The 13,798-nt window shown below is 38.3% G+C and overlaps 1 protein-coding gene across 1 annotated transcript; it reads left to right on the forward strand.

The window, feature by feature from the left end:
• Positions 1 to 1,350: 1,350 nt before the first annotated feature.
• hat1 (histone acetyltransferase 1) lies at positions 1,351 to 12,043 on the forward strand. Its single transcript, XM_055150228.1, has 11 exons — positions 1,351 to 1,439; positions 2,464 to 2,535; positions 2,769 to 2,844; positions 3,461 to 3,581; positions 7,428 to 7,604; positions 8,487 to 8,608; positions 9,193 to 9,297; positions 9,663 to 9,769; positions 9,854 to 10,005; positions 10,107 to 10,223; positions 11,579 to 12,043. Exons 1-11 carry the CDS (start codon positions 1,433 to 1,435, stop codon positions 11,747 to 11,749), a joined length of 1,227 nt encoding a protein of 408 aa, XP_055006203.1. The 5' UTR covers positions 1,351 to 1,432; the 3' UTR covers positions 11,750 to 12,043.
• The last annotated feature ends 1,755 nt before the right edge of the window (positions 12,044 to 13,798 follow it).

Raw genomic sequence — 13,798 nt, forward strand, 5'->3', positions numbered from 1 at the left:
TTGTTTTCTTTCATCCGCAGTTTGTAAGTGGACAGTGATGGGCTTTCTCTTATTGTAAGAGGAAGGCTGTTCAAGTAATTAGTCCCTTTGACAGACAGCACAGTCTGACCAAATGTGGTGCATCTGTGTGGTACCTCACAGTCCCCTCCAGCCATAGGTGCCGATCCCACTCTCATGGTCTTTGGTTTAATGAAGTCCTTCAGAGGAGGAGGAAACATTTGGAAAACATTTTAACAAAATTGTGAAAATGGTGTGTAAAGTACTTATCCAAAACAGTGCAGTTGTGAAATGAGTAAAGTTTTTTATTCAAGATTTTTAGGTCTTTTTCAAAAAGAGATTCTATGGGTTTCAGTGTTGTGCCAGTAGCAAGTGACCAGGAGGTGATACAGTAGGGCTACTTTATGTGTAAAAAAAAAAATCAACATCTTAACGGCATCTTAGAGTCTCTCATTTGGGTTGCCAGTATCAATGCTGAAATCCAGTTGGTTTAAACCTAAAAGCACTCTCTCTGATCTGAATCGCCTCTAAACCCCAGCACCAACAGTCAATCATTAATCAGTGCCAGTGCAGCCTCTGAGTGAATACTGGGTGTTCTGAGCTGTTGCATGAGGCATGACCTTTACATATATGCAAATAAGAAAAACAACCCAGATTTGGTTGTGAGTAGGCCTATGTTTTTAAACAGTAGGAGTGCTTGCTACAGTTTCTTCAAGTGTAAGAGAGGATACTTCAACAGGTTTGCAAGAATCACAAAGTCCAGACCAGCGGCAGTCTCAGAAAACACAAAGGGTTTTTGTTTTTTCAGACTGCCTGAGGCTGTTTACTTTTACATTGTATGCTCTTCCTGTATAGCTAAAACCACTGAAGTATAAAAATACATTTATAAAACCTTGCTGACCCGACCATTCTCTGTCCTTTGTGTCTTGTGGCTCAAAGTTAGCTAATATTTTGTTGTGGCATTTTCTAATCCTTTTCTACAAGACTCAGCTTTCAATGCTATTGAAACAGAAGCTCTAAAATACAGACAGACAAATGTTGGCCTCAAAACAAATAAAACAAATAAATAAATAAAAATAATAATAAATAGATAATATAGGCTAATAATAATTAATGTTTTACTAAAAATCGTACCTATAAAATGAGTGAATCACTTACTCATTTAAGTATTATGGCATAAAGCCAAGGAATTAACCTGGAGTGATAAGGCATTATAAATATATATGTATATTTATAATGAACATGTATACAATCATATTTTGAATGAATATAGAAATAACACACAGCAAAGAAACTATGGAAGAAAAATTAATATTAATAAAATAAAAAGAAAGGAAAACGCGTCCCCTTTGACGGAAATACGTAAACCCGGAAGTTGATGTTTTCCGCGCGTCTTTTGGGATAAGCTACTCTACACGCAATCTGAGCTGCTGAGATGGCGGGCAAGTATCCAAACGTGGTTTTAATCCACTCTTCGTACATACATGTTGTCGTTCTTTGTGGTGTAGCCCCGCATACTTAATTCAGCTGTGGTAAAGCGTGTGTAGTCTGACCGCCATGCAATCAGAGCGAGTATGCTAACTGTGAGGCTAGCAACACAGCAGTAATGGCCTGCCTGTCAGCTCATTGTGCATAACAGACGAGTGAGGTTTGCATTTCAAGTTCAGGCATTTGTTCTTTTATTGCGCTAAAGCTGACATGTCCATTCCAGATCGTCTGTGCTTTAGTAGAATCCTATAATCCTCTGTGGGTTATAATAGCATGTGCCTAAGACACACAATATTTCAATAATTAAAAATCTAATCATATTCCACTCTTGTAGCAAGGTGTAGTTATTATGAGAGCTCATTCTAGAAACCCAGTGTGTCGATTTTAATGTTAAAGGTGCACTGCATAACTTTTCAGGTTGAGGAGGTCCATGGAGATGCCATTGCTTTGCCTGTAATGTTCCACAATATGGCACTGAGTTTGTGAAAGATGCAATTATTGAAGTATGTTTTTTTATTTCTCAAAAATAAATTTAAAAGCATGCATTTGTTACTGTGACTGTGGTCACCTCCTAGATCTCCCCTGTAAATTGGCCTGATGGCATCTCCTGCTTGTTTCTATGGAGATTGAGAAGTTTAATGCCATACTTTGGAACACTGCAGGAAAAACAATAATATCTCCGTGGAGACTGGCAACTTGTGGGCTTTCTGCCAGAAACATTACACAGTGCACCTTTAAGATAACTTTATCCTACTTTAAGTATAGTTGCTTTTGTATAGTTTAAACACATTTATATGCCTTGTTGAGTGCAAAAGGAAAGGCATATAATTCTTTTTGACGTGTCACTGTACGATGCAGTGACTCATAGTGAGATTACAACAGGTCCACATATTACAATACATGACTTGCATCATATTAGCAATAATTTGCAGTGTAAGAAAATGACTATTAACATCTGACCTTGTTTGCTTTTTACAGGAATTAATGCTATGGAGAAGAAACTGGCTGAGTTCAAATGTGACACAAATGAAGCAGTATGCCTAAAATTGGGTATGTGTCTATATCACTTATTGTCCTGTGATATAAAATCCATGGCCTTTCCCAAATTATAATTTGAAGATTACAAGGATTAAAGGAAACATAGATAGTACATTTTATTTATGCACATAACATCTGAAAGCAAATCTCCAAGTGCTTACCTTTTATTTTAGATTTGCATGATTTTATCAGCACATTTAGGATAACAGTGATGCCATATTATACTAATTGATGATTTGTCTCAGTCCGATTTCCTGAAGATATCGAAGATGATGGCACAACATTCCACCCTGAGTACAGCCATCAGACATTTGGAGATGAGTGAGTCAATTAAATACACATTTGTTTTTGACATCTTTATTTTAAAAGGTGTCTTAAACTCGAATACTTGTTTTGCACCTGTCCTTTAATGTAAATAGATGATATTTTCGAGTTTCTCCTTTTTTATCTAGATGTGAGTGTTAGTTTCTGTCTAAGAGTTTGTTTAAGCCCTGCTCTGAGTATGCTGACACCTGTGGCTGTGTAGGCTGTGTAGCTTGTGATTACGTTCTAAATTGCAGTTCTAAATGAGTCAAAACTAGGATTGGTTATTTTTGCCCCCACTGCAATCAGCTCAAAAAGAACTTAGTAATTGGGGCATTAATTATTTCAGCAAGCGTAATTGCTAGTGAAGCTCAATCACACTGTTGCATAATGATTAAATCTATTTGTCATAAACTGCAAGTGATGTGGTGGTGAAGGAAACAATGCATCACAGTCAAACAAGTGGCCAGAACTACTGTAAACATCCATTTGTTCTAGCTGTGTATTTAATATGTGTAATGAAACTGAATAGCATTCTGCTGTGCGTTCAGCCCAAGCTCCACTTTAACAAAACTGTCTCATTGTTTTCTAATTTTAGTGATGTAATTAATTGTAACATTTCATTTCTTTGCAGTGAGGTTGCTTTTGGATACAAAGGGCTTCAAATCCAGCTCTATTATACTGCTGGTAACCTGAGTACCCTCTTCAAAGTGAAATATTCATCCAAAGTCACAGAGAAGTTCGACTGTGTTGAGGTAAGTTTCATGTGATTTTTTAATTTAATTTTATTTATTTTTTTATTATTGGATCAGTGTATTTCTACTTTTTGTTTAGGCTCATTTTTATGCTTAAATTTGAAAAATGTGAGTTGTTTATGTTATAAAGACCATGTACCATTGCATTATATTGTCTAAAACATTGCAGAAAACTATTCAAAATGCCTAACACAGAGCATGAAAAAAGCTGGGAAGCACTTCATTGGATTTAACAATGGTTCTTTATTATTAGATTTGTATAGTTATAAAACTGCTAGATGAAGCCTGTAAGAAGGAAAAGCAAGCAAATAACTCTATGGCTTTTTTATATTGATAATTAAAAAAACTAAATTTTTTGGTACATGGCTGTAGTAGAGATTTCTTCTTTGGTAAGCCTAGTTATAATCATCAAGGCTGCCTTGGAGTACCTGCTTTTCCATCTTAATGACATTGTCCACCTATATTGCCATTTATCTTTAAATTGTTGGATATTGTTCAGAGTTCACATTTTAAATCTTCAGGAATGTTCCCAATTGAGTGTACAATGAAATAGGAACTGCTAAACTATTACTCGCATGCATTTATTGTTTTAAACAACAGTAGGCTTGTCTCAAAATCAAATTTTTGTGATAAATTGTAGGAAAAGACTGTACAAGATAAACAGTTAAACTGAAACAAAGTTAAGATACTGACACAATACCAAAATAAAATGGTACAATTAAAAATATTCTAAATGTAAGATATTGTTAAACATGAGCTACAATGAATAAAACACTGTAGGTGTATAGTTTGGATCTATTATGAGTCAACAAAGTTATGTATTCAACTCTCCATGGTTCAAATGTAACTATAGCACAGAAAAGAAAAAAAGTTTCCCACTAGTCCAAAGAAAAATTAGATGTGATAAATATTGACACCCGAAAATTGTTCCATCTTTCATTTATTGAATGCCAAGTTGAAATGGTAATTATTGTGACAGGCCTATACAATATAAAACAAGATATGTGTTTCTTAACTCATTGCAATGTTGGCAATTTGCTAATTGTGACCACTCAAATTTGAATTTCAATTTGCATGCAGCTAAATGCATATCAAAAGTGTTGATTTGTATGATATGTAATGGACAAGTATGTATGTACAACGATATTGTGAGAAAGGTCATCTATTTGAACTCATATTCTGTGATTGACAAATCTAACAGTAAGTAACATTAGCCACACAAGGACCAGGCTGTAACTTTGCAAAAGGCCTTTTTCCAGGCTGGAAAGGCTCTGTGATTAAACCTTTTTTAAAAGGGATTGGCTGCCAGTAGGGACCATAATGTTTCTGCACTAACTGGAGTAACTCAGAGCTTCTCACAGGGTGGCAACATTATTCCAGTAAGAAATCTCCTGTTTTGTTTGACTAAATCTCAGCCCCCCCATGATCCCCCTGTGCTGGTACACTAATCCCACTCCTCCCCGTCGGAAGAGAACACTTTTAAAAGGTTTGCTACGTGGGCCCTAACATCAGGCATTGATTTTTTTGAGGTTTCTGTGATTGAATCAGCGGGAGGAGTAATATGACCCGGTTGGACATCTCATATATGTATTTTCAGGAGTGCATTGTTGCTAAAGTCATCTGCAATCAAGTCCTTTGATATTGAATATCTGTAAAGGCAGCTGAAGCTTTCTACTTCAAAGGCAATATATTTATGCATCTATTGTATGTTTTGTTTTTATGATGTAATGTAGTTAATCTGACTATATGAATTAGCATCTGGTCAACAGTTTACGCTATATAAAAAGCCTGCAATCTGAATGGTTGCCATTCAAGACTGTGGGTTCCACAAGTGGGCCAAGGTTTCATAAAGGTCATAGGATTCAATACACAGACATCTGCCCAGGGTGGAGGTTGTAGAACTCCTGGGCTGAACAATGTGACTTTGCAACTTCTAAAGCCGATACAAACTGAATGGAAAGCCATATTTTGGCTGATACAGGTACCGTTAAAATAACCCCATACTCCTATAATGGCTCATTTGACAAGGGTAAGCATCACTTCACTTTTAGATTTGGGGAGAAAGTTGAATAACAACCTCTTTACTCTCATTTGAAGTTGTAAAGGAAGTAGCATACTTCTTACTTTTGCTGATTTTCAATTGGTCAAATAAAGTATGGCTTTCAGTGTGTGGTGCACTACTTAGTGGTGCATGTTGACCCCTGAGTGTTCACCTTGTTAGAGCGCTGAGTGCAGCTGGTGCAGTGGTGGAGAGGCAGCAGCAGCAGAGATCAGGCTCCTCTGAAGAGCCTGTGTCTGAGAGTGGACTGACAGTGGTGCAGCTGCCCAGACACACACAAACAAGCTTATGCAGCTGCTCATCACAGTTCACCTTTTCCCCTTTAAATCAGGCCAAATCAGAGCTACCGGACTGCTCCAGCCCTGATTTACAGTCTGACCTGCTGTTCCCTACTGATGTCTGCTGTGTAGTATTTATAACACACTAATCAGTTTTCTTATTTTCATGTATTATGTTAATATGGTTTCAAAAGCTTGTGAACTGGAAAATAGCAGTTCTGTTGTTGGTAATATGGTTAATGCAGTACTCCTTTGGACTAAATTAAAAGGACGAAATAATGCAAAAGCCACAAATTAGATAGTTTGTACTCCCTTTGTGCATATTGTTCAAAATCAAAGACATTAACAAAATGTCCTAAAGGTTCATTGTTGAGTTATATTGATGCCAAACTGAGGCATCTATTCTGCAAAGCTGTGCAATTTAGTGTCTAGTATGTAGGAGAGTGCCAGGGACAAAGGAACTTGTTTGTCCATGGCCTTTAAGTATGGTCCTTGTTCCTTAGAAATGTGGCCGGACAATTACAATGCTTAAGAGGCATTCAGCTGCAGGTGCATTACTTGGAGTTAGATATTAGCTGATGCCTGAAAGGGGGGAATTAGCAGTATGTTGTATTAGCCTTTTGTAGTGCATTTTGCTCAGACCTTCTTCATTTCCCAGTTTTCAATGCTGAGCAGCGAGGGTCTCTGTGCCGACATAATGCCCATCACACATGTAAATGGTGTGAAAGGGCTGCTTAGCCAAGTGTTCTCATGTCAATCCTTGTGGAAATGGATACAATGCAAACATTACAGCTGAACTAACCACACGTTGCACAGAGTAAAAAGTCCAAGGGTAGGGCCCCTTTGTCTCCTGAGCTCTTTGAAAACCAAAAAGGGGCAAATTCATTTGATTGGGTTCACTTGGCAGGATTAGAGGAGAGACATCTATTATGGATGCCCCAGGTTTGTTAAGTTGAGATCAATTCATACGACTTTATTTCCCAGTGAGAAACAGAAATCCCTTATTGTGGTAGCTTCATCACATATTCATGGTTTAGCATAAGTAGTAAATGTACTGATTTAAGTGGTCTTTCAGCAAGAAGGGGGAGGGGGCTGTGCTCTGCTCAGCTGACAGTTTTAATTGCCTAATGGTTTTCTTTCTGTTGGCACAAAAATGTATAGACTTTCCGTTATGTTTTACAAGAGCTGTTTTGTTTTTGCACTTTAGTGTTGCTGTGTTCATTGGCGGAGTTGGAGGAAGTATTCCAAATAGACAAAATAATGGAGAATATTTACTGATTTCACTGTTTTTGTAATGGCATAGCAAATGATGTGTTTGTCTGTACTAAGAATGCTAATTCTACATCCATGCCATGTAAATATTTGTTACTGATTTGCTGATATAAACTTTAGATTACTTGCAGTGAACTTGTAGTTGCTGTCTCACTGCACAAGAGGCTATTTAATAAATGCTCTGACTTTATATGATTAAATGTTAAAAATGTTTTGTGATTTCACTGTGTTTTCCAGGCCGATGACATAGAAGGAAAGATCAGGGAGATTATTCCTGCTGGTTTCACCAGTAACACTGACGACTTCATCTCACTCTTGGACAAAGACGCCAACTTTAAGCCTTTTGGCACGCTCCTCCACACATACACAGTTCACAATGAGGAGGCAGGGGAGCTCACATACCAGATCTACAAGGTTTGTACATGTTATTTAATAACACCATCAAACTCCTGGACTTTATAACATGCATGACAATATTGCATTGCTTTTTAACACTGGTCTTAAGTAAATATTACATTTAAATATTTGGATTTTTAACTTATTTTACTTTTCTTTGTGTATTTTCTTTATTTTTTTCTTATATAAACATGGAACACACACTTACAAACCATTGCCCACCACAGAAGCAACCTGCAAAGTCTCATTCCCACCAAACGTCCAAGCCCAGGAACTGCCACCTCAGTCACCTAAAGTGTTCTTTAAAGTGTTTCACAAAATGAAAGGTTTCCAAATAATTCCTGTTTACCCTTCAGAACATGTGTTAGATGTCATCTGACTGTCACATCAGCCAAGTTATGATCTATGATCATTTTTTAAGTAAAATATATCTTTTAGTATTCAGGAGGCTCATGTTTATAAACTTTTCTACAGTATTACATACAATGAGCCAATGTTCGTTTACATTCTGTCCAATTTCTTCTGTATTTAATGGGGATTAAAACTGTAGTTAACAAGGTTATAACTTTATTTTTATATATTTTAAAACACAATGTTGACATTTCTGTTCTTGAGAAACTATAACAAAAATAATTAGGACCATACAGAAAAATGTGCTGAGATGTGACTCAGAAATAGTAGTAATTACATCAAAAATAATAACACAGTTAATTACAAATAAAACAATTATTATTTTGTCTGTTTATGTTCTATTTTGTATTCTCAATCAAATTTCAACTTGCCAAATCACTTTCGCCTTCATCTGGGTCAAATGCATTTCAATAACACGTATTTTTAAGACCACAGGACATGTATAAGTTTGAAAGTCCCACCAGCACTAAACAGTGAGTTTCCCCACAGGCTGACATGACTTGTGCAGGATTCCACGAGTACCACGAGCGTCTGCAGACCTTTCTCATGTGGTTCATAGAGACGGCCAGTTTCATCGATGCCGATGACGATCATTGGGACTTCTTTCTTGTGTGAGTGCACTCCTTAATTGACATCAGCCCCCCCACACACACCCGCACACCCCTGCAACCACCTCCACCCAAAGCCTTTATTGTGTCATTGAAAAACAAAGCCCCCCTTTGAGGCGCTTGTGACCAATTACCAGGCCAGTTTGATTATATTTCCACTGTTGGAGAATTGTTGATCAGGCAAGAGCTTCCTTTGTGCCAAAAGCCCTTTTCAAAAATTTCAGGGCCAAGAGCTGAATTGAATACTGTTGTCTTTTGAAACTCTGAACAATGTCTTAACAGTAAAAAGAGCCTCTGCCAGTGTTTTCTTTACCCTGGCACCTATTAAAAGTGACAATGGGCAAAATGGACTGAAGTGATTTGGAGGAGCTCAGTCCCTCCTCCAGCCCCTTCTCTTCCTCTAAGTTGCAGTACTCCAATTAAGTGCATAATGTATTCAGGTTGTAGCAGGTGTACCAATCGGGCCTGGCTGCTCTAACATGCTTGTGTAGGGGGGTGCAGGCTGGGCACAAGAACACAGGCTAAAATGGACACTGCATGGGAGTGTGCCTGTAATTGACCTGTTTGCCTTTGTGTTTTCTCTGCAGATTTGAAAAGTACAATAAAGATGGGGAGACTCTCTACGCCACTGTTGGCTACATGACAGTTTATAATTACTACGTGTACCCAGACAAAACGAGACCACGTGTAAGGTAATTGCCGGGGCAGCACGTGCCTTCCCATTCTTTTGTATGAAAAAGGAGTGGAAAATTATACATTTCTTTATCCTCATCCCAAAGAGCCCAAATTACTGGCTTATATAGCCAACTATTCAAACGGATTTTGTTTCATTACGAAACCAGGGTGATTTGTATCTGAAAACAACTTTATAGATAAGCATGGGATTTGATGTGTTGTCTTGATAGATCAGCATAACAATGTTTTATTTTGTGCTTTCAATCAAAGGAGTTTTGTTCTACAAAAAGCAGCTCAGACGACACACAAATGTGACAAGTCTTGAGGGAACAAACCAGTTTTGTCTCTTGCTCTAAATTTGCATGTGCGTTTGATTAACCAGCCAAATGCTGATCCTGCCTCCATACCAAGGAGAGGGACATGGAGCCCAGCTTCTCGAGGCAGTGCACAGGTTTTACTGCAACCTGCCCAAGGTGCAAGACATCACAGGTGAGTCTATTAACCGATTCAAATAGATTTATCAGTGATGAATTACAGCTAAACTAAGGTGACTATGGATACTGTGACCTGCAGCTGAAGACCCATCTGACAGCTATGTGAAGCTGAGGGACTATGTGCTGGCCAAACTTTGCCAGAGCCTACCATCATTTGCTTCAGACAGACTGCAGCTTGGCTTTTCAGAAGACATGGTCAAAGAGGCTCGGGATAAACTGAAGATCAACAAGGTAGTGGATGTTGCAGACCTGTTTTTGACTTTGAAAATGTAATGTAATATACTCAGGCTATTGGTATTTTATTTTTAAACTCCTTTCATTAATTTTTGTAGAAACATGCCAGGCGAGTGTACGAGATCCTGCGTTTAAGAACCACAGACATGAGTGATGAGGAGCAGGCTCGGGATTATCGCTTGGAGGTGAAGAAGCGGCTATTTGGACCATACAGGGTGAGACATTTCTCTAACACTTTTGAGTCATCTGAGGTAAAGTCACAACAAAACTGCAGCGTATTTGCAGACAAATAACAATAGTCTCTGTTGCTTCTAAACTATAGCTCAGCAGGATTCTTTTTTTTTACCTTTATTTTGTGAGTGTAGCCTGTTTATGGCTGTGTGCCGTGTGCAGCATACATACAAGTCCTCTTCTTCTCTCTTTGTTACTGTTTATCATGATACTATTTAAAACGGCAGCCGAATTGATCTTCAGTTTCATGAAAATTGATAGATTACTAATGTTGGAGCTCATTGTTGGAGCCACAATGGAGCGCACCAGGCTTCTGCAGTTGTGCTCCCGCAGGAGCTTTCCTCTATTCAGACACATGTCATTAGTTAGCATTTGCATTTCTTTGGGTGAAATGATTTTCATGAAAGTGTTTGAAGCACTTTGTCAAAAAGCTGCTACTATTTCGACTGTGTAGCTGTGCCCCAGCAGCAGAGTTTAGTATAGCAGGCTTGGGTGAGCAGAATATCAAACACTGGTTCTGATTTTGTCTCACCACACTTGACAATTGAAAACGCCGCCTAGATCTCAGCACTCCCATAATGCCCTGCTTCCTGTTTGCTTCTGACATTTTCAGTGTGAGCCGCTCACAAAACTTTGCATAGCAGCCATTAGAGAATTCTCTGTCAGCAAGGAAACCACACGTCTCTGAGAGGAAGACTCTGACAGGGAAAGGCTCAGTGCGGTGAGGAGGGAAGTGGAGAGACTGGCAGAGAAAGATCTGGTGGCCAGATGCGGCCCATTTTTCCTTCCCCGAGGAGATTTAGCATGTAGTTAGTGGAGTAGTGGAGGCCACAGCTCTGTGAATCTGAGGGGGATTATGCAGTTCTCCTTCAGCTCTGCCTTCTCTGAGGCCCAAATCCCTTGTGACTGTCTACAGCCTCATTCAGGCTGCAGATTGCTCGGGACACGTTGTCTTTATCCAGTTTCTTAAGACAGATTCAAGGTTCCCATGACCAGGAAACCTTAGAATCTAGCTGACTATAGTGTTCCTGTCATGGAATGTTAGCAAAAATAGGAGAAACTTGAGTATGAAAAATTCTACAAAATATTTACTTTGCTTTCAGACTTTTTGAAGAGAAACAGATCGGACAGTGGCCATTAAATCTTTTCAAGTCGAGTACATTCTGGCATTTGCATATCCAAAATATAGTGTAACTGTAGTCCTCTCAAAGACTAGAATCTTGTTCCAATATAATTTGATGAAGACAAACTACAAAAGCTGTTCTATGAATCATCCTCTTTGCTTTGAATCAATCTTTGAATAAACTGTAATCCTGTGCTTTTTGTTGGCTCTGTGCAGAAGAATCAGAGGGAGCTAGAGAAGATGAAGAAGTGCTTGCGGCCGGAGGAGCTGGTGTCACACATGGGTCAGATGGACACTCAGGTGCAGCACGAGGAGCTGGAGAAAAGCTACCAGGAGGTGGTGGGAGACTACCGCAGGATCATAGAGAGGCTGGCTGCACACGTCTGAACATCTCTCAGAGCAACAGACTCTAGTTGTAATGATACAGTAGTCACCAAAGAGAGTGGCGGTTTTTAGCATCTTGATCAGTATCTCAGCAGGGGGTCTGGTCATGTGTCTACTGATTTAGTTCATCAGCCACACTTCGGAATGACCCACGTCTTTAAACGTATCATGTGAGGTTCAGTGTCATCAGTTATTTACAGCTTTGCCGTTCTTTTTTTCATATGGACACCATGAAAGTTCTTAAAAACTGTGTAAGTGTATCCTTCAAAGTACTTAATAAAGTAAATTGGTTTTGTATATTGCAAATGAGATGTTGATTTCAGGTATTTAAGACCTGAGAATGTTCAGTCAGTTACATCTCTAGTGACTTTTGACACTGTTTTCTGAGACAAAATATTTGCAGTTCATTTGATTAAAGCAGATCATATTTTTGGGGGTTTCAACTTGAAACCATTGCTCTGGTATTACAAAAATATACATGTACAGGTTATATATTCCATTTCTAATTAAACTTTATGGTGCTATCTTGTGGAGCTCAACAGTATCACCCATTTCGAAAGTCTATTCTGGTTCTGGAAGTAAATTCCTCATAAATTTTCCTCATAAACCTTTCTGAAAATTGAAATCTTCAGAGTTTAAAGCCACAACACAAGCTAACAGCTATGTGGTAACTAATATCTTTAACGCAGTACAAAAAATAAATTTAAAACCTAAAATTCAGCAAAATGTTAATAATATAGTTTCAGAAACTGAATTTTAAATAAAATTATAGGTCTTGTAACCATTAGTTACCACACAGCTCCAAGTGAGCTGTTAAACGTAATACTATTTTTTTCTATGTGGAAAATGAATGAGAAATTTACTTCCAGAACCAAGTGGTAGGCGGTTACTGTTGAGCTCTATATGGTGAATAACCCGTTATTGGTGACCTTTCAGTGACCCATGTCCAGTTGAAATAAAAATCTAGGGAGTATTCTGTCATTCAGTGCACTGCTGACTACTGTACTGAAGCTGACCTGATTAACTCATTTCCCAGTATGTGTTGTATGTACTGTATTGGTGAGATGTAATTTTGCCCCTCTTATGGCTAATGCAACTTCTGATTGCTGCTGATGTTGAGTGTCGTACTAATGAGTATTCTAGTTTCCAATTGAAAACCTTTGTGCCCCAGTATTGCCCTGCTTGTGCAGATAACTGTGATGAATATCCATCATACTTTATGATACTTTAGCACATTGTCACTAAATGAAGGCTGCTAGGTCAATTTTCAATTTTGTTCCTCTCCACTTGAAACAAGACAAAACCTTGGAACTCTTCTCATCTCTAATTCAGATTGATTGAATCCACTTGTGGCCACAAGGGGCCTCATCTCACTGTAGTTTTCTGCTGTTCTGCTGTGAATGCATATTTGTCATTACACTGCACAGCCTCAGCTTTACTGAGTATTTACTGCTAGATTAAATATAACTATGACATTTGAATAAAGTCACACTCTGTGAGTGAGGAAATGTGATTCAGATTTTTGACCTACTAGAATCACGGCTCCCCATTTTGAATTGAGAAAACAATCCAGTAGTTTCCAGAATGTTTTGAAATCTTTTGTTATTTTGAGACCACACATTTGTGATTACAGTAGCTTCATTATTTCTACCACAGTCTTTTCTGATCTGGTTTGAAGTCCCAATGCACCTTTCTCAGTGGAGACGCTTAAAACAGCCCAGGCAATTAGTTATGAATTAGAGCAAATGAAAAGTCATGATTGTTAAATGTGAGGGAGCTTAAATATAATTGAGCCTGATTGTCCAGACGGGGCAATATTAGAAAATCATTTATTTTGGGGTTTTGTGTAGAATGTTTTGAATTCTATTATATTTTGTGTCCAAACCCCCATAATCCCACATGATCAGTGAATTATGCCGTCACTCAAGGTAGATGTAGAATTAAATGAATTCAGATTTGACTGTTCACTCTGGGGTCACTATGCAAAACTCTGATCTGTATCCGATTTGTGACCACCCACATGAAAAGTGAAACACATGGAATCAATTTTAA

The sequence above is a fragment of the Boleophthalmus pectinirostris genome, unplaced genomic scaffold (assembly GCF_026225935.1).
Source record: "Boleophthalmus pectinirostris isolate CB_2022bp ecotype Guang Dong unplaced genomic scaffold, ASM2622593v1 HiC_scaffold_1, whole genome shotgun sequence".
In the NCBI taxonomy this organism is placed as follows: domain Eukaryota; kingdom Metazoa; phylum Chordata; class Actinopteri; order Gobiiformes; family Gobiidae; genus Boleophthalmus; species Boleophthalmus pectinirostris.